Source organism: Tachypleus tridentatus, chromosome 10 (assembly GCF_004210375.1).
Source record: "Tachypleus tridentatus isolate NWPU-2018 chromosome 10, ASM421037v1, whole genome shotgun sequence".
Taxonomy (NCBI): domain Eukaryota; kingdom Metazoa; phylum Arthropoda; class Merostomata; order Xiphosura; family Limulidae; genus Tachypleus; species Tachypleus tridentatus.
This window is the reverse complement of record NC_134834.1, coordinates 86,312,938-86,336,852: the sequence shown is the minus strand read 5'-3', so window position 1 is coordinate 86,336,852 and position 23,915 is coordinate 86,312,938. Positions and strand designations below refer to the sequence as shown.

At 36.3% G+C, this 23,915-nt stretch overlaps 1 protein-coding gene across 2 annotated transcripts in view; it reads left to right on the top strand.

Moving 5' to 3' along the window:
* The window catches only part of LOC143229792 (inactive tyrosine-protein kinase 7-like), a 93,687-nt gene that overhangs the window by 38,789 nt on the left and 30,983 nt on the right, over positions 1-23,915 (top strand). For both annotated transcript variants that reach the window (XM_076462579.1, XM_076462578.1), the window contains exons 3-4: positions 18,561-18,848; positions 21,582-21,729. In XM_076462579.1, the coding sequence (XP_076318694.1) occupies positions 18,561-18,848; positions 21,582-21,729 (436 nt within the window). The remainder of the gene's footprint in view (positions 1-18,560; positions 18,849-21,581; positions 21,730-23,915) is intronic.

Genomic DNA, 23,915 nt, shown 5'->3' with positions numbered 1-23,915 from the left:
TAATGTTTTTGATAAGAGAAGTTAAGACAACATGTTGCAATACTCATGTTCCGTTATTAAATAATTAATTTTTAGCAGAAATATTGTATTAGAAATTCTTATCTTTTTTTTGTACGAAAGACATAATTTTTATTCAAATCTTACCAAATTTTGTGAAAATATATTAATCGTGTCTTATCGCAACACCTTTAATAGTTACAACCACTAGAACATGGACCGACTGGAATCATTCTCTTTGTGTATTTTATTTTATTTTATTTTATTTATTTTTTGCAGAGAAACCTTTCAACATATTTTAAGCTGTGAAAATACATTCACTTTTTTTTTTTATTGAAGTTTAAATATGGAGTTTTATTAAGTAATAATGAAGTATTCGCATTTTAAACATTTTCTCAATTATCTGACTTTAATTGTATAGCATATTGTGATATAGTACAGATGAACATAAAATAACTGTCACACAGCGACGTGGCCCGGCATGGCCAAGTGGTTAAGGCACTCAACTCGTAATCCGAGGGACACGGATTCGAATCCCCGTCACACCAAACATGCTCGCCCTTTCAGCCGTGGGGGGGGGGCGTTATAATATACGGTCAATCCCAATCTTCGTTGGTAAAAGAGTAGCCCAAGAGTTGGCAGTGGATGGTGATGACTAGCTCCCTCTAGTTATACACTGCTAAATTAGGGTCGGCTAGCGCAGATAGCCCTCGTGTAGCTTTGCGCGATATTCAAAACAAACCAAACCATAATGACGTGATTTCCATCTGGTCCTTATATTTCGACAGAACAAAATGTTTAGGTCTGTATGACTCTACCCCGAGGAGAAATTTTTATTACACTTAACAGTGTGGTTCTGGTTTTGGGCACTATGATAGATAGAGGCCGAGCATTTCACATCTGAAATATAATCTACGGAAAACCTGAGATTCTAATGTTACGACGCCTTATAGAAGTGATTAACCTTGCTTGTTGTCGTCTTTCCACCATTTTGGTTTTAACAAGTCCTAACGCCTGGTAGTACCAGATTTTACTCGTTACCTTGAACTTGAAAAAACAAACAAACAATAGACGATAACGTAAGAAAGAATCCCCATCTTGTCTCTCCTGGATAAAACAGGTTTTTCCAAAGCAGAAAACTTTTCGATGTTCATTAAAAGTTTTATGAATTGTCGTCGTACAACTCTTCCTTTAGAACTTGGTACCTGCTCATGTGGGAGCAATGTTCCTATTAGCTAATTAGTGCTTTGGACTAATTAGTCCAAATTAGACTTAAAGTCAGAAGGTTGCGAGTTCGAAGCTATTTCCACGAAAAGTCGCTGCGTTCTTGGACAAGAAACTTGACCCTTACTGTTCGAGTCTATCAAGCTGTATAATGAATATGAGGGTGTTGCCCCCTGGCCAGGGCTAACATGTTAACATTCCCAATAGCCATTTAAATCGGAGTTTAACACTAGCATTTATGTACTACACATGAGCGTGGGAAAAATTTAACGTTGTCACTGTGATAATTCTTCTCGGTAAAGTGTTTTACGGTGTAAGGTTGAGAAACCTAATGCACTATGATCCAGAATAATAAAGTATTCATGTATGGTATTCCCTTATAGATAATTTGAATAATTTTGTCGTGATTACGATTTGAGTCTTTTGACTATTATTGGTAATTTTAGGTGAAAGACATTATAGATATTAATTAACCGTCAAGTTACCAACTTTTCACTAAGTGAATTCCTCGTACTTCCCTACAATAATTTATTTTGTTTTTGTCCAATGTGAAGAACTGACGAGAAACAAACATACTGGTAATATTCTGTATAAAAAACACGCACAATACTATATAGAGGTTATATAATGAAGTTAATTGCATTACTGCTGCTATTTATAATTATTTTGTGGCTCAAATGTTATGAGGTACTTTCTAACTAACAAAGTCATGAACCCACAAACAGTCTGGTACCTAAACGGCTGAGAGAAGGTTGTTTAAAAATACAATGGGATCTACTCCGGTAATTATAAGATTAATTATGTGGTTAATACGTTATATGGGTTTAATCTGTTTCAGATTATAAGCATGTCGAAGATTATCGACAGCCTTATCTAATCCGTTGTTTATAAGAAGTCTCTGTGTGTGTGTTTTGTATCCGCTTGTAATTAGCGTACTCTTGGACCGATTGCCGTCAACATCTGACAAGCACCATTAGGGCTTGCGAGGAGTAACACAGGGGTCGATGTTTGTATGTAACGTCATCGAGTCACCCTCCTAAGGCCCCTATGACTGTCCCGCGCGTTTATCTGTAATAATCGAATGATAAAACGCGATTGCATTGGACTTATTCACAGGAGTCAATAGAAGTGAGCCAGTGTATTGTTTTAATGTAAACTATAGCTTTAACTTAATATATTTCGCTACTTTTGACGGGTCAATTAGATAGAATATCTAGTGTATAGTTAAACACCGAGGTAGTATGCCATGTGGCACAGCGTATCGTACATTTAACTCTCTCGTTTGTGTAAAGTAGTCATGGCCAACAGTTTGTTTCTTTTTCCGATTTTTTTTTTTTTTCAGTTAAAGTTAGCCTTAAAAGAAAACCGACCGACGATCCACCATATGTGTTCCACATAGCCGCTTTGTGTTTAAACTCAAGCGGCAGATGGGAATCACGTGAACAGAGATGAGCCTTTGCGGCTGGGAAGACTTTATATAATTTTTTTCTGTGGCAACCGGTCCATTTATGAGACGCGAAAATGTTCTAGCGCCTAACCACTAGAACTCGAGACAAGTCAAAACGTTTGCAGACTTCAAAGGAAATATTATAAGAACAAAGTATATTTGTATTCTATACAAGAATACGCAGGCATAAAAAAGGGAAGAAATCCATAAAACTCAATCTGTTCTTATGTAATAGCAACAAAGAAAAGCGAAATTGCGTAGATTAATATTTTCAAAATACTAATTTAAATCAAATAAAGCCTGGAGAGTTTTTAATGTAGTTCAAGTTATAATAAACCGTATGCTTTAAGTTTTGTCATTCTGATATCTCTTAATGAGAATTATGTATATTATTGTAACAGATCATTTCAGATTCAACGCGGATTATCGAAGTGCATAAACAGTGCCTCAACGTTTGACAACGGTTAATTTGACAATACTGATTATGCTATTTAATACGAGGTCTGCCATGACCTGGTTATTAGGGCGATCTACTCGTCATCTGGAAATCTAATCCCTGTCATACCATACATGCTCGCCCTTTCAGCCGTGGGTCTTTATAATGTAACGATCAATCCCATTTTTCGTTGGTAAAATAGTAGCCTAATAGTTAGCAGTTGGTGGTGATGATCAGCTCCCTTCTCTCTAGTCTTTGCTAAATTAGGGACGGCTAGTGCATATAACCCTCGTCTTGCTTTTACGCGAAATTCAAAAAAACAAACAAACTTATTTCGTTTTGGTTTTTGTCACCTCTCTATCATCTGCCATAAATACTGTGTCAAAATTCGGCCACTCTCAGAGTATTCCAGCAAGTACAAAACAATGCAACTCCACTGTGTTAATACAGGCGTACGTACAGGACGGCTCTATGGATTTCTGTGCAATCGAACCATTAACATGAGAGTTGAGAAAGCCTCATCCTCGTACACAAAATGAATTATGGAAAGCCTGTAGAGAGTGATAGTGTGCTTTGAACATGACAGTCGTACGATGGAGTCTTTTGCAATGGAAAGTACACCGTCAGTCAATTGTGAGAATATTCAACCGTTAGATACGGTATGATTGGACGTGATAACATGGTAAAACTTTAAATTAATTTTAATATAACATACACAGCCATCTATATGTATATGCATAACGTTTGTCAAACTATTTTATTTCTGTAGATCAGTGGTTCCCAACCAGAGGTGCTCGCACTCCTTGGGGGTGCGAGATAACATTTCAGTTTTTTTTGTTTATATTAAGGGTACTGTACTATATCTTCAAAAATTACGTTCGATTTTTATTTCTTATTTTTCTTGTTACAGACGTAGCTTTTTACCTTGTTATGATAAACTTTTGTTTCTACCGTCACCGGCGCAGACCGAAATCTTAATGTACAACTGTAAACAAACAACACACGAAACGTAAACGTGACCTAAATACTCGGCACAACTGATTAGGTTACGTCCGTGAACGCCGTCTTAAAGTGTCTATTATTTATTTATGTTGTGTATTCACGTGATCGTGACTCGAGAAACTTCCAGAAGTATCCAAAATTAATCGATGACGTCATGTGACTATATTCGAGAATGTTCTAGAAAGTTTCGCAGAGTATATAAACCCATGCGTGATGTTATGGTAGTCAGTGCATTGTTGATTTTGTGTTCGTGCAAAAAAAGACTTCATTATGTCAAAGAAAATGAAATGGAATGATGATTATGTGAAGTTTGGTTTCACTTGCATCTGAACAACTGAGGATCTGCAAAAACTCCAGTGCATGCTTTGTGACGCTGTCCTTTGAAACGCAAATTTGAAGCCATCTAAGCTGCAGGAACACTTCAAAAACCGGCATGGTGGAGCAGCTATTGCAGGCCATGATTTTGAATCGTTGAAAGGTAGAAGTGCCCGCTTTGATTCTCGAGCAACCCTTCCAAAATTAAGTTTTATATTTGCTGACAAACCACTGCTGATGGCTTCATACCACGTGGCGTATAAAGTAGCCAAATCAAAGAAGCCCCATACAATTGCAGAAGAGGTGATAAAACCGTGTGCATTAGAAATGGCAACAATTGTTCTGGGAAAAGAAGCCTCAAACAAGCTTAAATTAGTACAGTTATCAAATAATGTTATTCAAAAGTGAATTGGTGATTTGAGTTCGGACATTTTGAACCAAGTTATTGCAGATAACTGGCTAGTCCCTTGAAAATCTCTCTCCAATTGGACAAAACAACTGATGTTGCAAATTGCAGTCAACTCATCGCACTAGTGAGGTATGTCCATGATGGTGCCATAATGGAAGATTTCCTGTTCTGTGAAGATCTGAAAACAACCACAAAAGGGAAAGATGTCTTCTAGTGTGTGAAGGACTTCTTTGCGAAATATGATTTAGATATCCAAATTATTGGTTCTGTGTGTAAAGACAGTGCCCCTGCTATCCTAGAAAATAAATCAGGATTTTTTTGCACTGATGAAACAAGAGATTCCGCACTTGCAAGGTAGTCACTGTTTTCTTCATCGACATGCTTTGGCATCAAAAACATTGCCTCAAAAGCTGAAAAAGGTCCTTGACACTTCTGTGAAGACCATCAACTGGATTAGGGGTCGCGCTCTGAACCACCGCCTCTTCAAGCCGCTTTCTGAAGATTTTGGAAGTGAGCATTTAGTTTTGCTTTTCCACACAGAAGTACGCTGGCTGTCACGTGGGAGAGCTTTAACGCGTTCTTCAAACTGCGAGAAGAAGTCAAAACTTTTCCGAAGGAACGTGGCTATGATCTGCCCGGAGAAATAGAATCACAATAATTCAACCAAATGCTAGCCTATTTGAGTGATATTTTCATTCGTATGAATGACCTGAGTGTATCTCTTCAAGGAAGAAACATAAACATGTTGAAATGCTGCGAAAAGTTAAATGCTTTCAAAGAAAAATTACATCTTTGGTGTCGACGAGTTAAAAGAGGGAATGTTTTAAATTTTCCATCACTCGAAGAAATGGTAAGTGAGGATGAGTCCCTAATTCCATGTGTGTGTGAAGAAATTGTGGATCATTTGGAAATACTATCAAAGTCATTTGATGGATATTTTGGAGGAAACCTGGAAACTTCTGAAGAAAGGATTATGAATCCATACTCCTTCAATTTGGATAATATGTCGGATGATGAAGAACTGAAGGAAGATCTTATTGAACTGCGCACAAATCGAGTTCTTGAAATCCAGTTTGAAAGCAAAACTTTGGAACAATATTGGTGTTCGGCAATGGACATGTTTCCAAGACTTTGTGATAAAGCACTAAATGTGCTCATCCCATTCGCGACGACATACTTATGTGAGTTTGGATTTAGTGCCCTTTTGTCAATCAAGAAAAAATCTAGAAATCGCTTGGGTGCACAGGCAGACTTGTGGATTGCTATCAGCAACAAAGTGCCACGCTTTGAAAAACTCGTAAGAAATAAACATAAACAAAAGAGTCATTAAATTTAAATTGACTTATGAACATTTGAACATTTCAAATTCAAAGAAATTTCATTTCATGCATGGATGAAAATTTATTATTTTGTAGGGTTTATGCAACTTTTAGTTTGTTGTAATATTTTCTTTTCCAAATGTTTCGTTTTTGTTTATATATAATTAAAAACTAATTATAAAAAGTTGTTTTGGCCACCTTCGCCTTTATTCTTAAATAAATAATTAGTGTGAGGGGTGCGAGAACATATTAAAAATTTTTAGGGGTGCGGAGCATAAAAAAGGTTGGGAACCACTGCTGTAGAGCATAGATCTTGAATATAAACCTTTAATATATAAACAAATTTGAATTAATTAAGTAAATGAGCTAGTATGATTTTTAATCAGATATTTTGAAGTAATTTTATCAGTTTTATTAATAAACAGTTATGACGTTTATTAAGATATAATCATATGTTGATTTCGATATCAGGAAATTAACTTACTATGGGCATTGGGGTCACTAAAATAACTGAACAGAGCTGGCACGCCCACATTTTTGTCTTCTCAAGGACCCTTGTTGTCAAAATGGCGGGAATGAACACTTCTCCACATGAGAGAACTTGTAACGTTCGATAAGCAGCCAGAGGCATCACCACCGTATATGCACACAGGTTGAGCTCTCGAATTGGCGTGTGTAGAAGTGATTAATACAACATCATCGACCCGATGACTCAACCCGAACAAACACATCTCTACTTTTCACTTTTATTCTTATAATTCTATTCAGTGGCATAACCCACATGTGGTATTTACAATGTATCTGGCATAACCCACATGTGGTATTTACAATGTATCTGGCATAAAATTGAAAAGCAAAAATAGCACCATCTTACTGGACATTAACATGATTGGTGCTTTTTTAATTTATAAGTTTGATGTTGTATAAATGGACTAATAAGTTTAATATATGCATATATTGCTTACCATACAGTAACGTTTGCACACGCTTAAATATATTTACTTCATAAAAACTACTAAAACAAGTCAAACACTCAATCCTACTTAATATTTAAAGGAAGTGTTTTCGGAGGTAAACGAATCAGGTTTAAGAATTGCAACTGTAATATATATATTCTGAAGTAGTCAAAGTTATATACAGAATTTTCACAGACAACCTTCACAAGGGTAGGAACTTTATTCATATACAGAATTATCTTGTAATTGCTTCAGTGGAAAGCGTGGAAATACTCGGAAAACGATTAAAATAAACGATTGTAAATAAAACTCCGTTGACAGTTTGTCGATGACGCGGGGAATTAACCATGAAATGCATTGTCGCATTTCTAACTAAATATTAACTTTTAGCGGTGTGATTTCGACAAATTTATTTTAACAGAATCAATACTAATTACACTATGTAACACAAATTTTGTTCCTGGATAGTATGTGTTATTTCTTAATTACTTATGTTGTAAAAGTACAGAAAATGGCCATTATTCCCTTCAAACTTTGCTTTTGTGACCTGGATAATGAAGTTTAAAAATTAACCTATTTTCTTTGAAAAATGGGCAAATTTGCACATTTTTATTTATGTAAGGTCTGAATAAAACAACGTATGAACCAAGATTTACATGTATTTATACTAAAGTTATACAAAAATGTTTAGAACTGAGTAGTTTTTCGAGATTTGCGACTGTAATGTAAATCACTTTCACGTATCAGCCCCCAAATATAGTCTCCCATCATGTTTTCGTTATTCGCTCTTTGGTAGCGGCGTTCAAAGTCCAGTATGTCTTGGTGGAAGCGCTCGCCTTGCTCCTCTGAGTATGCTCCCATGTTCTCATTGAATTTATCAAGATGAGCGTCAAGTACATGGACTTTCAGGGACATCCTGCAGCCCATTTTGCTGTAGTTCTTCACCAGAGCCTCAACCAGTTCCACATAATTTTCGGCCTTTTAATTGCCCACGAAGACCCGAACCACTGCGACACAGCTGCCCCAAGCTTTTTTTTTCTTCCTACTGACCTTCTTTGGGAAGTTTATGCACTTCAGGATCTTCTTTATTTGTGGCCCAACGAAGACACCAGCTTTGACCTTTGCCTCAGACAGCTTAGGGAAGAAGTCTCGAAGGATGCAGACTTCTTATTAAGAGCTGTGACAACTTGTTTCATAAGACCCAATTTTATGTGCAGTGGTGGGAACAACACATTCAGATAGGTCTATGTGTTCACTTAGGCAGCTAGAACTAAACTGAAGTGGTGAATGGTGAGCCCCTGTATATATACTGCTATGGAAAGTTCAAGAAAATTCTAAAAGATTCTTGAAAATTCTCGTAAGTTCTGCAACATTCTAGAAAAGTCTTGTAAGTTCGAGAAAATTCTCTATCAGCCACTTAGCACTGAATCTACCTGGAAGCTTCTGGAAAATGGGTAAATTTGAAATTTTCATCACCCAGGTCACAAAAGCAAAGTTTAAAGATAAAAATAGGTCTTTTCCATTTACTTTAGGCACAAGCAATTGGGAAATAACACTTTCTACTCAGGAACAAGAAAAAGTAAAAATTTTGTTGCATAGTGTTATCTATTAAATTTAAGGTAAGCTCTCAATAAGTACGATGTTCCTTTTTGGTTATTAATTAGTGTTTAGAGCTTTTTATTTTTTTTAATAAAGCTGCAAAACTTCTTGCCTTTCAAGTAGTAAAGTGAGGCTTTGCACAGAATTAAAAATAATTTACCATGTACTTCGCAGCTGCTGTATTATTACAATTTTAGAATTTTACTTGATCTGTAAGATTTAATATTTGCAGAAGACAATAATTTGCTTGAGAGCTGAGAGCTCATTAGAGGTTTGTTTGCTGAAACCGGCAAGCAGGATAATGATTTATAGTTCAGTTTCTCTATACTAGCTCCTTTAATTCTGAATCCTGTTTATGTTGTATTCCCATGGAAACTTTAAGTAACATATAATCGTCTCCGTTTGTAAGCAAGAAACGTTGCCTTACGTCTGTGAAGACAAATGGTTTTATCATGTGATTCTTTTAATATTTTGTATGTTTTGGTCACGTGTTTGCACATTAATAGAATCGAAGAATTTTGATTGCATTCAGTTTAATATAAGCTTTTTTGACTTAAGGTTACACTGTTACATATGTGGTCAGTAAATTTGGTTTTTGGGTTCACTCACTTCTACATCTAAAATTTGTTGACGTTTAACGTTGACATCTGAAATACGTTAGAGGTCAGTTTATCAACTTACTCAAGTATTAGAAAAGTTGAACTCTTTTGTCCAGTAGTTGTTTTTAAAAAATTGCTTCCTTAACTGTTTAGGAAAAGTTATTTTGTAAATCGTGTTCTATTTCCCTCAAACTTTGAAGTGATGTTCCTTTGGGAAATCAATTACATCTGCAGATCTCAAGGCAACTTCACTAAACTTGTTAAAAGACTAAGGCACTGCTCCCTACAAGCAAAATGCGCAGTCCTCCCCTCAAGACTTCAGAAGCTAGGAAACAAATCATATTTTCTCTAATCGCGAAGTGTTTGGAATGGGGAGAGAGTTGTTTTGTTTTTTTTTCACTAGGGTTGGGCCACCAAACCTTTAGCGCAGGTGACATCCCCAAGCCCCTACCCGATGCGTACGATTATTTACTTTCTTCCTTTACCTGTGGAAAAGGTTATTTTGTACCGAAATAAGTCCCTCGGTGGCTTAGCGATAAGGCTGAGGGCTTATTACACTAAAGATCGGGCACACCCATATTTAGGCTTATTATGTAACTTTATACTCAAAAAACAAAACAGTATCGGATCAGGGAGTTATTTTTCTTGTAAGTTAAAAAAGGAGGTGCTGTATCATTTACGTTACCTCACTGATAAAGTCGTATTTACGGTTTTATTGTCTTTTTATTTTTTTTGTCTAATATGTCTATTAGTTTTTAGTCTGTGTTAATGATTGTAATGTTTTTAACATGAGAGCAAACTGTATAAAAACCACTGCCTTTTCTGTGAAGTATGAAACATTAAACCACACCCTTTATTTGTTTAACACAAATATGTTTTACGTTTTTTTTTATATATATACATTATTATTGTGAACTGTCTTCGTCCAAAGCCAGCGCAGCTCAGTTGTCAGCATGTTGGACTGTCGATTTGCTTTGAGGCCGTGAGTATGTTAATATGGCTGAGTGTTAAATAACATTGCTCTATTAGAGTGGCCAACAGCTTAACGATTGGTGGAGTTTGTTGTCTGCTTTCTCTCTTGTCTGTTGCTTCAAAACAAGGGACGACTAACATAGATAGTTCTCGAGCAGCTTTGCATCAAACTTCTCTCCATCTGAAACCTACTCATTAAATTAGGCTTAACATAAGACATAATATTATACACCCCTTGTAGTCCTAACGTTGAATATAATGCCATAAGTTCATAGCTAAATAATTTGTTTGAAATTTTATAGAGCTTACTGACTACCTATCATCTAAGTTCAAGACTCTAAAAAAACCCAAAAAAACATGCGAATCTGAAGAATCTGTTCAGTGTTTCCAGATTTCTACGAAACATCCTCAAGGGTTTCCGCAGGTAAAAGACTAGAAACCCTGGATTTTAACATGTATATGTAGAAATAGAAATAATTTACTTATTTTTTGTAACATAAAAGTAAACAAACTAATTATTTTTACATATATAAAGTGTATTTCAGGAACATAGTAATCCAGATTTCGTTAGCATTGAAGGAATTTGGCACGGTATGGCCAGGTGGTTAGGGCGCACAACTCGTAATCTGAGGATCGCAGGTTGAAATCCTCGTCATATCAAACCTGCTCGCCCTTTCAGCCACGAGACGTTATAATGTGACAGTCAATCTAACCATTCGTTGGTAAAAATATAGCTCAAGATTTGATGGGTGGTGATGACTAGCTGTCTTCTCTGTAGTCTTACACTGCTAAATTAGAAATTGTAAGTTGCTCGAAATTAAAAATAAACAAATATTTTAATACGTTGTTGTCACTTCTCTACCATGTACCATGAATATTGTGTCAAAATTCGGCCACACCTCAGAGTATGCCAGCAAGTACAGAACAATGCAGAAAAATGTATGTGAGTCGTTTAGACATTTTTTAGGTTAAAAACGCAAACATGCAATAAACAAAAACACTGAAGAAACTTATTTACAATATGTGTACTTGAGATATTTACGTTTTCCTTCTTATAAATATTATTTAAGTTCGTACCATTCATTCTATTTAATTCTTATGAGACCAATTATTATACTTTATTATGGTGAATGAATCGTTTCGGACTCCACATTTTCAATTAAGACTATTTTATAATTATTCACTGCTATTCAGCACAAAAATAAAAATCTTCGGCCCGGCATGGCCAAGTGTGTTAAGGCGTACGACTCATAATCTGAGGGTCGCGGGTTCGCATCCCCGTCGCGCCAAACATACTCGCCCTTTCAGCCGTGGGGGCGTTATAATGTTTCGGTCAATCCCACTATTCGTTGGTAAAAGAGTAGCCCAAGAGTTGGCGGTGGGTGGTGATGACTAGCTGCCTTTCCTTTAGTCTTACACTGCTAAATTACGGATGGCTAGCGCAGATAGCCATCGCGTAAGTTTGCGCGAATTTCAAAAACAAACAAAAAACCCAGCTTTAGCTCATTGGCTGGTTCTGCAGAAGTATGTTATTAAGCACGATAGTACCGATCGCCCTCTTGCTCAGCTTCTCGGACGTTTCCAATACGGATGTTATATTATTTACTGATCAAAATAGCATTGTACACACCTACTGATCATGAACCACGTTAGTGGTTTATGATAGAGGAAGCAAGGAATTGCATGATGCCATAATAGAACGTTCGGTCAAAACGCATTTTAAACAGTAAAGATTCGGTTGAAACAACACTTAAAAAAAAGCACGCATTTTAGACTTACAAGGAAAAAATATAGCTGCCTTCCCTCTAGTCTTACATTGCTAAATTAGGGACGGCTAGCACAGATAGCTCTCGAATAGTTTTGTGCGAAATTCAAAAAACAATTATAAAAATCTTCAGACCACGCATCCTAATAAACGTTTTATTGACTTTCCACAGTAATGATCTCTTGATTTCAAAACAAATTTTAAACTTGAATGGTAATTCATTTGACGCCATAGGTATGTCGGAAAAGTGGATAATATGAACACTGGTTTGATTTTCAAAATTTTTTTAAAAAACCAGGACAGATTTGGTCGAGTGACTTGATGGCTATCCATGCCTTCTTGGTGTTTTTGACCTAACGTGTATTCATGATACGAGCAAATAGTTTACTTATGTTTTGTACTTTATACGACCTTAATCGCCGTAATCGAAGTAAACATACTATGTGAAGCTACCATAAAAGACAGTTTATCAGTTATGCAACACAGATATTCTAAAGCTAAAAGGGTCCTCCATAGTTAGGTGGTTAGAGCACTAGACTCGCAGCCTGAGGGTCTCGAGTTCGGAGCCCCTCCCCACCAAACATGTTCGTTCTTTTAGCCGAGAGGGTATTATAACGCGACGATCAATCCCACCATTCGTTGATAAAAAAAAGTATCCCAAGAGTTGACGGTGGGTGATGATGACTACCTAATTTCCCTCTAGAATTACACCCCTAAATTAGGGACGGCTAGCACATTTAGCCTTAGTGTGGCTTTTCGCGAAATTCAAAACAAATGAGTTGAAGAGATTGAAACCTAAAGAACAAATTCATCATAAAACAGTTTAGTACCTTGTTACAGTGTAACGAGAACGGGTGTTTAAGTCTCAACGATGTTCTAGTGTTATAACTAACACATTATCCAATAAACGAGTAACAAATATTATAACTGTTCAAAATTTTAACTCTACTAGCCAAATTTCGTTATTATACAGCACTTAATTAATATCAGAAAAAAAGAACAATTCCCTTTTGGTTAATTGAAATAATGCAATTACACAATATGGAAAGTAAAAGTTATTTATTTCAGGAATGTTATTATTACCACTGTTTAATCGTTTGCGTGCGTTGTTTGATTAGTCTTCGAATTTACAAAATTGCTATAACATGGATTTAAAATTTGAAAATCTAATTTTATTATTCAAACTGTTTAAATCATACTGAAACAAAACTAGAACCTCGTACATGTAAGTTTACGGTTTGAATAAAAACTTATCCCACTCGCTGGCTCAGAGGTATATCTGAAGAATTAAGCGTTAAAAAACAGGTTTTAATACTCGCAGTAGGGAGAGTAAAGATAGCCCGTTGTATAGCTGTGCGCTTAACAATAGACAAAAATTAAAATAATAACCTTTTGCCTCAGAAATTTGTAGATATATATGAAAATGGGAAATTACAACACTCACTGATTATTTACATTCAACAATTGTTGTTTGACCAACTAATAGGTGTCAAAAGGTCATCAAAAACTGTGAAATATCAATATTTTTGTTGTATAACCAAAGAGGAAACGTATAATTTGGAGTTATTTAAAACGTGGAATGGAAACTAAATGCAAAGGTTTAAATGTTCTCATTTAGAAAAACAAAAACTATCCTTGGGATGTGATACTTCCTTCATTGCAAATGGATCACTTTTAGGCTCAATGTGTAAATTTGTTTCTTTGTTTTGAAGTTAAGCACAAAGTTACACAATGGGCTCTCTGTACGCTGTTGGGGGTCAACATTCAATCTAAAATTTGCAAGCATTTTATCTCAACGATCTCTAATCTAATTAGGAGAACTTATTAAGTTTATAAAACATTACAGAAGCTGAAACACTAATGGCCCAATTTTCAATATGCAACGGCTAAGTCACCCGCTGGTACAGCTGTAAGTCTACGGATTTACAATGCTAAAATCAGGGGTTAGATTCCCCTCGGTGGACTCAGCAGATAGTCCAATGGGGCTTTACTGTAAGAAAAACAGTCACCTAACGGTACAAAACTTAAAAATTAATGCTGCATGTATATATACATATATATATACACACAACGAAAATTAGACAAGGGTTGGCACTTGAATCACGTGTCATTTACCTCATGATTTCTTGAAAGCCTCAGACATACGTGTATTTTATGACTGCTGTAATTCTTTTTAGCTGTTTCTGCAAACAATTTTAATATTTTCCAATATTCAGTTTCACGAAAGGTCACTGTAGTTGAAAACCCAGTAGATATAATATCGTATCTTTATGTGGGAATTAGAATATTTTATACCAATTTTGTAAGTAGCACGCACGCTGTGTAAAGGCCATAAAAGCTCGAGCATACAGCACCGTGTGATCGAATTGATCATTTTAATGGTAAAGAATTTCAAGACGATACCGTGTGGTCTTCTGTCTGTGACCGTTTTGCGTTATCCTGGTTTATTACACTTGCTTTTCGAGAACTCTACTTTACTTCTCACATTTATAGTTTAACCTATACTTCTCCAAGTTATACGAAAGCTAGTAAGGAACCACCTAGCGTGAAATCAGTAAAAAACAGGAGAGATCCGCCGCGGTACGCATACATAAATTAAAACATTCGACGTTTATGTTCTCCGGCAGGAATATTGTACACTTCACTTTGAGACTAGCTAGAAACGTAATCATCCGCATTTATTGTCGAGCTTGACATTGTATACCAAGTTTTGTAGCCATTTGTCACTGTACGAAATCCTGTTAAACATTAAAACTTTAAACGGTTTTTTCCTCACTTGTAACAAAATACAAATGAAAAACCGGTAGCTATAAACAATCAAGCATATGAAAAGGAGATATGTATAAAACCAGTTTCTTATGCAATGTGTATCTCCTACAAACTCAATGTTATTGTTATTTGTAGTTAAACAAAAAGCTACACAATGGATGGTTTGTGCTCTTCTCACCACGGGTATCGAAACCCCATTATAGTGTAGTGAGTCTCCAGACATACCGCTGGGAGGCAGCATCGATCATAAATAAACATTTAAATTTTTAATGGCTTCCGACTACCAATAAAATTAGGGGTTCGATTCCCCTTGGTGGACTCAGCAGATAGCCCGATGTGGCTTTGCTATACGAAAAAACGAACAAACCGACTATAAATAATGCTGTTTAGTTCTGTGCAAAATAAGTTATTTTAATTTGATTTTTACTTTTACCTAGTATACGATTTTAAAATTTAACGTGACGATGGGTGGTGATGAATAGCTGCCTTCCCTCTAGACTAACACTGCTAAATTACGGACAGCTAGTGCAGATAGCCCTCGTGCAGCTTTGCGTGAAATTCAAAAACAAACAAACAATTAAATAAGGTCTTCTATGACGTATGCTTCTTTGTTTTTGAATTTCGCGCAAAGCTACATGAGGGCTATCTGCGCTAGCTGTCCCTAATTTAGCAGTGTAAGTGTAGAGGGAAAGCAGCTAGTCATCACTACCCACCAACAACTCTTGAGCTAGTCTTTTACAAACAAATTGTGGGATTTACTATCATATTACAACGCCCCCATGGCTGAAAGAGTGAGCATATTTGATGTGACGGGAATTCAAACCCGCGACCCTCAGATTGCGAGTCAAGAGCCCCTCACCACCTGGCCGTGTCGGGCCACGATCTGTGTGTGTGTGTCTTGAAGAAAAGAATATCGATTTAACTCATTTTCTTCGCTTTAAAAATTAAATATTTATAAGGCTATTTTGTGTTCCAAAACTGTACAAAGTCTGACAGAAATTTTCTTGGTTATTGTAATTTATTCTATTGTAAACACCACTGAACCAACGTTTGTACAATTATATTCCTTCTATTGTTTTCCTTTACAAAAGGTTAATGAACTTAATCATAAAGATCTGTTGCAAACGAGGGTCGAACTATAATTTGTCAGATAATTTGGTTAAACTATAGATTTTTTCCCAGTGGTAGTAAAAAAAGTCAAACTCATTATTACTGTTTTTATTATTATTATTTTGCTCTCGCGCAGTACCACAGCTGTATGTATGCTAATTCGCACCACCATAAACCGGGTTTCGATACCCGTGATGGGTAGAGCACAGATAGATTATTGCATGATCTTGTGCTTAATTACACGCGATCGATCAAAATCTCGCGCAAAATGTTAAAATCTCGTGTATAAAGGTTATTATGAAAATAATCCCAAGATGCGATTAATTAAAGCTAGGTTATTTCTTCGCCGTTGCCCCCCAGTGGCTCAGCGGTATGTCCGCGGACTTACAACGCTAAAAACCGGGTTTCGATACCCATGGTGGGCAGAGCACAGATAGCTCATTGTCTAGCTTTCTGCTTAATTCAAAACAACAACAATCTTCACTGTTGCTTGGCTTGATCACATAGCATAACGTAAACCTCAGTTGTTAATAAAAGCTCAAGGTCTTGAGGTTAACAGTAAAACGCCAATTAAAAGCCGTATTTGTCTTATTGTCCATTTCATATAGTTAGTTCCGTAAGTTTGTTAAATTTGCATTTTTATTGACACGTTGTAAATAGATCATTTCATGGTGCAACGGACAGAGATTTTTTTTCCTAGATTTCTTTTTTTTTCCTGCTGTAAATAAATCATTTTTTTAAATGATAAAAATGCTATTTGCGTCTCACCAGTCGTTTTCATGTCACTATAGTAATGCTTCTCACTTTGTTTCGTGTATGATGTATTTGTATGATACATATATGTTTATTTCAAATGCGAAACATACATTGTAATCCCGTTTTGTTGCATGATACTGGTCTCTTCGGTTATTCTGCACGTTCATCTTGGTATGAAATATATTGTCATCTTTCCATACTTTCGTATTATGCAGCTTAGTTTTATTGTCTGTGCACGGAAAATGGCTTTCGTAGAATAACATGTTTTTTTCGCGTATTTTATAACTGTAATAATATAAAATTCGCATTGCTTGGTAACACCTTAAAATCGGCTAAAAGAGGTTTAGAAGTGACAGTTAAGGTTTTCATTTCCTGGAATTACAAAGATGAGCTCTCATGTTGACCTGAGTGGGAAGTTACCAAACAATCTGTTGTTCTGGAATTTGAATAAATAAAGTTTGAATCATTAAGATATTATTTGTGTACATGTCTGTGACGTTTACATTGCTAGGAAGTTTCAGTACCTTGTCAGTATTTCTGGATGAGAATAAATCCACTTGAAGTAAAAATCTATCTCAGAACGGCTGGTATGGATATTAACACTTTTACTAATAAAGCAGAAAACGTTTCGACCTTCCTAGGTCATCTTCAGGTCAAAATGTTTTTCTCTGCTTTATTAGTAAAAGTGTTAATGCCCATACCAACCGTTTCAAAAATACACTTATCAATATTTCGTTTCTGGACCGGGCGCGACTTTTTCGTCAGCATGCCGGGAAGAATCGTAGCTTGTTCGCACTGCTGCAAAAATGTGCTCTGCACTTTGTGACCGTGCGTGTGTTGTAAAAGTTACTGTGAAATGTCACTTTTCCTTTATGCAAGAAAATCCAAGCGTTGGTGGCGGGGTATGTGCTATTGACCAGCTGTATTCCGTTTAGTCTATCAGATCAAAATTAGGAGAGACAATGCGCAGATAGCCTTTCATGAGTTCCGCCCAAACAATTAATGTTTATAGAGCTTTGTTTGTTGACCTGAACAACAGCGTATTCATACGCTGTGTTTAATGGTCAGGTCATAGACGCGTACAGTTCCAGTATGGCAATCAATTTGAAGCACCAACCGCCTGAAACGGCTTCTCTTTATAAAATAGTAGGATTTGGTGTCACTCTTATAACACACCCACATTTCGCATGGCGCAGATAGTCTTCGTGCTTTTTGCCATAAAACCGGAAAAAACTGCTCACGTCTTTGTATATTGTAGATTATTTTCTGTAGCGTAATTAAACTTGAAGCAGTTGTGAACAAAATGGTATTTAAGTTGTTTGTAGTAGGTTTAACTTTCAATTTTTAAGTCTTAATTGTTATGTAGCGTTTGTGTGACAAATAACCAGTCAACGAAATGTTGATTTCTATAAACCATTTAAGTTCAACACGTCCCTTAGCCAATAATTTTTGATTTGATGACATAAACCATATGTTTTTATCTTTTTTTTTTTACCATGTCGCGTTATGTAAATCTTATAAATTTCAGTGTTATTTAGGGTTAATACTATTTTTCCTTTTTTTTTTTAATGAAGAACAGTGCAATCACAGGTGTGGCGAATAACAACACTTATATGTTAACACAACGTTCGCACTTTGCAGGAAATCCACTATGAGAGTTATCAAGCGTAACTTTTTACTTTCTTTAGTGTACGCCCTTAATTTAAATTAGCTTTTCTATTTTGTTTTTCAAACCAGTGAAAATACTAGTGAATCCATATTATACCTTTGCTATTCTCACTGATTACTGTGTGGCAAGTGGATTTCTATGATGTTTCTAAAGTCGTAGCTGCACAAGAACTGTGATGGCACAAGATTACCGTTTGTGTTTTCTTTCTTATCATAGGGATTGGGGACAAGGCTAAAGTACAGCTACACTCACCCAAGAGTCCAGAAGACCTTTTCGTTGGAGGAGACATGGTCCTGCGGTGTAAGGCTGATGGAAACCCAGAAATCACGTATCAGTGGTTTCACAACGGTAACAGACTCTTTCGAAATGAACGTGTATCCTTCCGCAACAAACGTCTTCACATAAATAACGTGAACGTGGCAGATAATGGAATATTTTCCTGTCGAGGTGTCAATGATGCCGGAACGGTAGACAGCACTGAAAACTTCCCAGTTATTCTCCAAAGTAAGACTGACCTTTTAAGAGCCCAAATCAACAAAATAATATAGTGTTTCTAGCATTGTGATAGTTTCGTAAATTGTATTTCCCAAATAAATGTTTACCATTTTATTGATTTTATTCTTAAAGTTCCAGGGCCCGGCATGGCCAAGCGTGTTAAGGCGTGCGGCTCGTAATCTGAGGGTCGCGGGTTCGCATCCCGGTCGCGCCAAACATGCTCTCCCCCCCCAGCAGTGGGGGCGTTATAATGTGACGGTCAATCCCACTATCCGTTGGTAAAAGAGTAGCCCAAGAATTGGTGGTGGGTGGTGATGACTAGCTGCCTTCCCTCTAGTCTTACACTGCTAAATTAGGGACGGCTAGCACAGATAGCCCTCGAGTAGCTTTGTGCAAAATTACAAAACAAACAAACATTCTAACGTTCCAGTGTTTTGTCGTGAGTTACTGTCCGGAAGCTAAATGTTTGGGGAGTTAGGTTTTGAACTCTCAAAAATAAATATTAATTTAAGAAAATAATTGGAAAAATAATGAACGTTGCTGAAGATGGAATATATATATTCCGAAACGTTCATTAGGTATGTTGCTATTCATCATTTCTGTGGCTGTATTGCCCATCATTCGATTACCTTGTATATATCAGTTCGTACTGAATGCATATATGCCTAGTATTACATTATGTGTGGCAAACAAACTTATGTAGTTCTCCTGGGTAACCGCTGTCTCCAAATAAATATGTCGTCACAAATCTAAGCTGCACGGTCCGAATAATGGCCAACCCACAAAAGAACAAACAAACTCGACAATGAAACTTTCGAAGTTTAGGTCTTTACTATTTTCAAAAATCTTCTCTTAAATGTGAATTATTATTGGGATTACGACCGAAAATATTACCAACAATGGAAGTACCCAACTGACGTAACAATGTATTTCGATCTGTGTTCGTAGCTTGCGTTGATCAGAAGTTAGTTTGAAGTTAACCTCTACCAAGTCTAGTTAAAAGGTGATGGCAGTATCACCTTTGTCAGTGAATTTTCTGTTCATTCACATAATTCTTTTAGTTATGAAACTTTACTATGACATTAATCTGTTCTTCATAATCGCATGCAAAAGTGTTAAAAGCATACAGAAAATGTAGGTCGTGAAATAAATGACCCGTGCACACAGACGACGAGGATAGTGTGAATTTTCAATGGTGCAAGTTTTTTGTCCACACTGGGGCACCAATAAACTTTCGCCGGCCCTACTGGTTGTACAAATCAATCATAATCCAAATTACCCGCTTCCCAAATTTTTGTTTCCTAAACATTCGAGTATTGCAAAATTGTTTTACTATATTGGTTTGGTTAAAATTTCACGCAAAACTACACGAGGGCTGTCTGTGCTAGCCGCCCGTATTTTACGAGTGAAAGGCTAGAGGGACGACAGCTAGTTATCAACACCAACCGCCAACTCTTGGGCTATTCTTTTATCAGAGAATAGTGGTTAGGGCGTTTGACTCCTAATCTGATAGTCGCAGGTTCAAATCCCTGTAACACCAAACATGCTAGTCTTTTCAGCCTGTGGAGCGTTTTATATGTGGGTCAATCCCACTATTTATTGGTAAAGGAGTAGTCCAAGAGTTGGAGGTTGGTGGTGATGACTAGCTTCCTTCCCTCTAGTCTCACACTACTAAATTATGGATTGCTAGCGCAGATAGCCCTCATGTGAGTTTGCGCGAAATTCTAAAACAAGCAAACAAACAAATCCTTACTCTCGGTACGCAGAGCACAGATAACCCATCGTGTAGATTTGCGCTTAACAACAAATAAAAAAAATAGTTGGGATATTTCTCCTTGCGATAAAGTGAGTAGAGTGTAATCTGGAATGGTGATTCCCAAATTTCGTGATTACAAATCGTTAGGGGTATGTAGGCCTATAATACAGTATGTGACCTATAGACATACTTCAGATAAGTAACTCTACATGAGTTCGTAAAAACAAGTTTGAAAAAAAATATATAATTTAAATAATGCAGTCATTTACTAAGAAAGAATTATATATTCACTGGATATATCTGCCAGTCCGCTGATTCGCGGGTGGGAACCACTGGACTATAACCAGTATTTCAGTGACTAAGATATCAGCGAAAGCCCACATTTGATGTTTGGGCATTTTTACCACCAGTAAGAACGAATTATTTACTTTTCAAGTGCCACGTGACCGCAATAAAACGTGATATGTGCGGTGCGTCTAATGACCTTATCACGAGTAACTCAGGCTATCGATGAGATAGTTTATTAGTTGACGTGCAGGTCATTTCAGTAACAAAAGTTTGTCGCATAGCCAATTTCACGTCTCATTGTGGCAAAATTACGCTCTCCAATTTGTTGCCGTCAATGCGTTAAAGGAGTAACACTAAAACCCTGCTAGAGTAGCCCAAGAGTTGACAATGGGTAGTGTTTAACTAGCTGTTTTTCCTCTAATCTCTCAGATCAAAATAAAGAACTCATCTTTTAGGTGATTAGGCAGTGCGATAAAAATTTAAACATTAGTTCACACTTCCTAGTTGTGCAGATATTTGTTAGTTTCATCTTAAACTACTTGTTAGCATACAAATATGTTTCAAGTTTCAATAAAATTTTGTACTTGCAAGCTGTTATAGTTCCTTCTAAAGAGTTAAACGTGATAAATCTGGTTCCTGATACAAAATAGGTGTTATTCAGTGGAGTAGACCACGTGGTCAATTATTTATTTGTATAGGTGAAAAGACGGCAAGGATAGTAGAATTGCCCCAAGACATCGTCGTAAAGGAAGGAAACACCGGCCTGTTTAACTGTGTTTACCGGAACGCCGCTGCTGTTGAATGGTACGCTCCCAAAGAAGACGTCCCCTTAAACAATGGTTCCAGGTAATCCTGTTTTCATTCGTAAATTTTTTTTGTGTTTCCGATATAATGGCTGTATTATTAAAATTTACTGTACATTCTTTACGTTTTGTTTGAGAAAATTAGAAGGGGAAACTTTATTCTAAGTTACATCAATCACTAAAGAAAACGATGGTATATATTAAAAAAAAAAAAAAACGTACCAAGAAAGGTTTGGCACAATTTCATCCACTCTACTGTTATACTCGACTGATGAAGTTGATTAAAACATTTCAGGCGAATTACACGTTTTCACAAAGGGATGTGTTGAAACAAAGCTTTTTATAAATATTGTTGGGAATATGTAAATGAACCATTTCGTAATATAAGAATTTACCGACAGTTATAGCCTTACAATTTCACCAATAATACACAAATGACAGAAATTAAACGGCACTCTTTATGTTTTAGATAACATTAAAAATTTAATGTCAATTTTTAAGTGTAAATCGGTTTGGACTTCCTCAACAATTCTTTGTTTTCTGATTTCATTTTCATCTTTCGGATTCGTTCATATAAGGTGATCGTTGAAGGAATTATTAAGTTTTACTTCCAGAAACAGGGTAGCATTGATAACTGCAGAACCAGACTAATGTTAAATATGCAGTAGCTGTAGAAGTACAGTACCTCTAGATAACTGTAGAACCAGAGTAATGTTAAATATGCAGTAGCTGTAGAAGTACAGTACCTCTAGATAACTGTAGCACCAGAGTAATGTTAAACATGCAGTAGCTCTAGAAGTACAGTATCTCTAGATAACTGTAGAACCAGAGTTATGTTAAATATGCAGTAGCTCTAGAAGTACAGTATCTCTAGATAACTGTAGAACCAGAGTAATGTTAAATATGCAGTAGTTGTAGAAGTACAGTATCTCTAGATAACTGTAGAACCAGAGTTATGTTAAATATGCAGTAGCTGTAGAAGTACAGTATCTCTAGATAACTGTAGAACCAGAGTAATGTTAAATATGCAGTAGCTGTAGAAGTACAGTACCTCTAGATAACTGTAGAACCAGAGTTATGTTAAATATGCAGTAGCTGTAGAAGTACAGTACCTCTAGATAACTGTAGCACCAGAGTAATGTTAAACATGCAGTAGCTCTAGAAGTACAGTATCTCTAGATAACTGTAGAACCAGAGTAATGTTAAACATGCAGTAGCTGTAGAAGTACAGTACCTCTAGATAACTGTAGCACCAGAGTAATGTTAAACATGCAGTAGCTGTAGAAGTACAGTATCTCTAGATAACTGTAGGACCAGAGTAATGTTAAACATGCAGTAGCTGTAGAAGTACAGTATCTCTAGATAACTGTAGAACCAGAGTAATGTTAAACATGCAGTAGCTGTAGAAGTACAGTATCTCTAGATAACTGTAGGACCAGAGTAATGTTAAACATGCAGTAGCTCTAGAAGTACAGTATCTCTAGATAACTGTAGAACCAGAGTAATGTTAAATATGCAGTAGCTCTAGAAGTACAGTACCTCTAGATAACTGTAGAACCAGAGTAATGTTAAATATGCAGTAGCTGTAGAAGTACAGTATCTCTAGATAACTGTAGAACCAGAGTAATGTTAAATATGCAGTAGCTGTAGAAGTACAGTATCTCTAGATAACTGTAGAACCAGAGTAATGTTAAATATGCAGTAGCTGTAGAAGTACAGTACCTCTAGATAACTGTAGAACCAGAGTAATGTTAAATATGCAGTAGCTGTAGAAGTACAGTATCTCTAGATAACTGTAGAACCAGAGTAATGTTAAATATGCAGTAGCTCTAGAAGTACAGTACCTCTAGATAACTGTAGAACCAGAGTAATGTTAAATATACAGTAGCTGTAGAAGTACAGTATCTCTAGATAACTTTAGCACCAGAGTAATGTTAAATATGCAGTAGCTGTAGAAGTACAGTATCTCTAGATAACTGTAGAACCAGAGTCATGTTAAATATGCAGTAGCTGTAGAAATACAGTATCTCTAGATAGCTGTAGAACCAGAGTAATGTTAAATATGCAGTAGCTGTAGAAGTACAGTATCTCTAGATAACTGTAGAACCAGAGTAATGTTAAATATGCAGTAGCTGTAGAAGTACAGTATCTCTAGATAGCTGTAGGACCAGAGTAATGTTAAACATGCAGTAGCTCTAGAAGTACAGTACCTCTAGATAACTGTAGAAC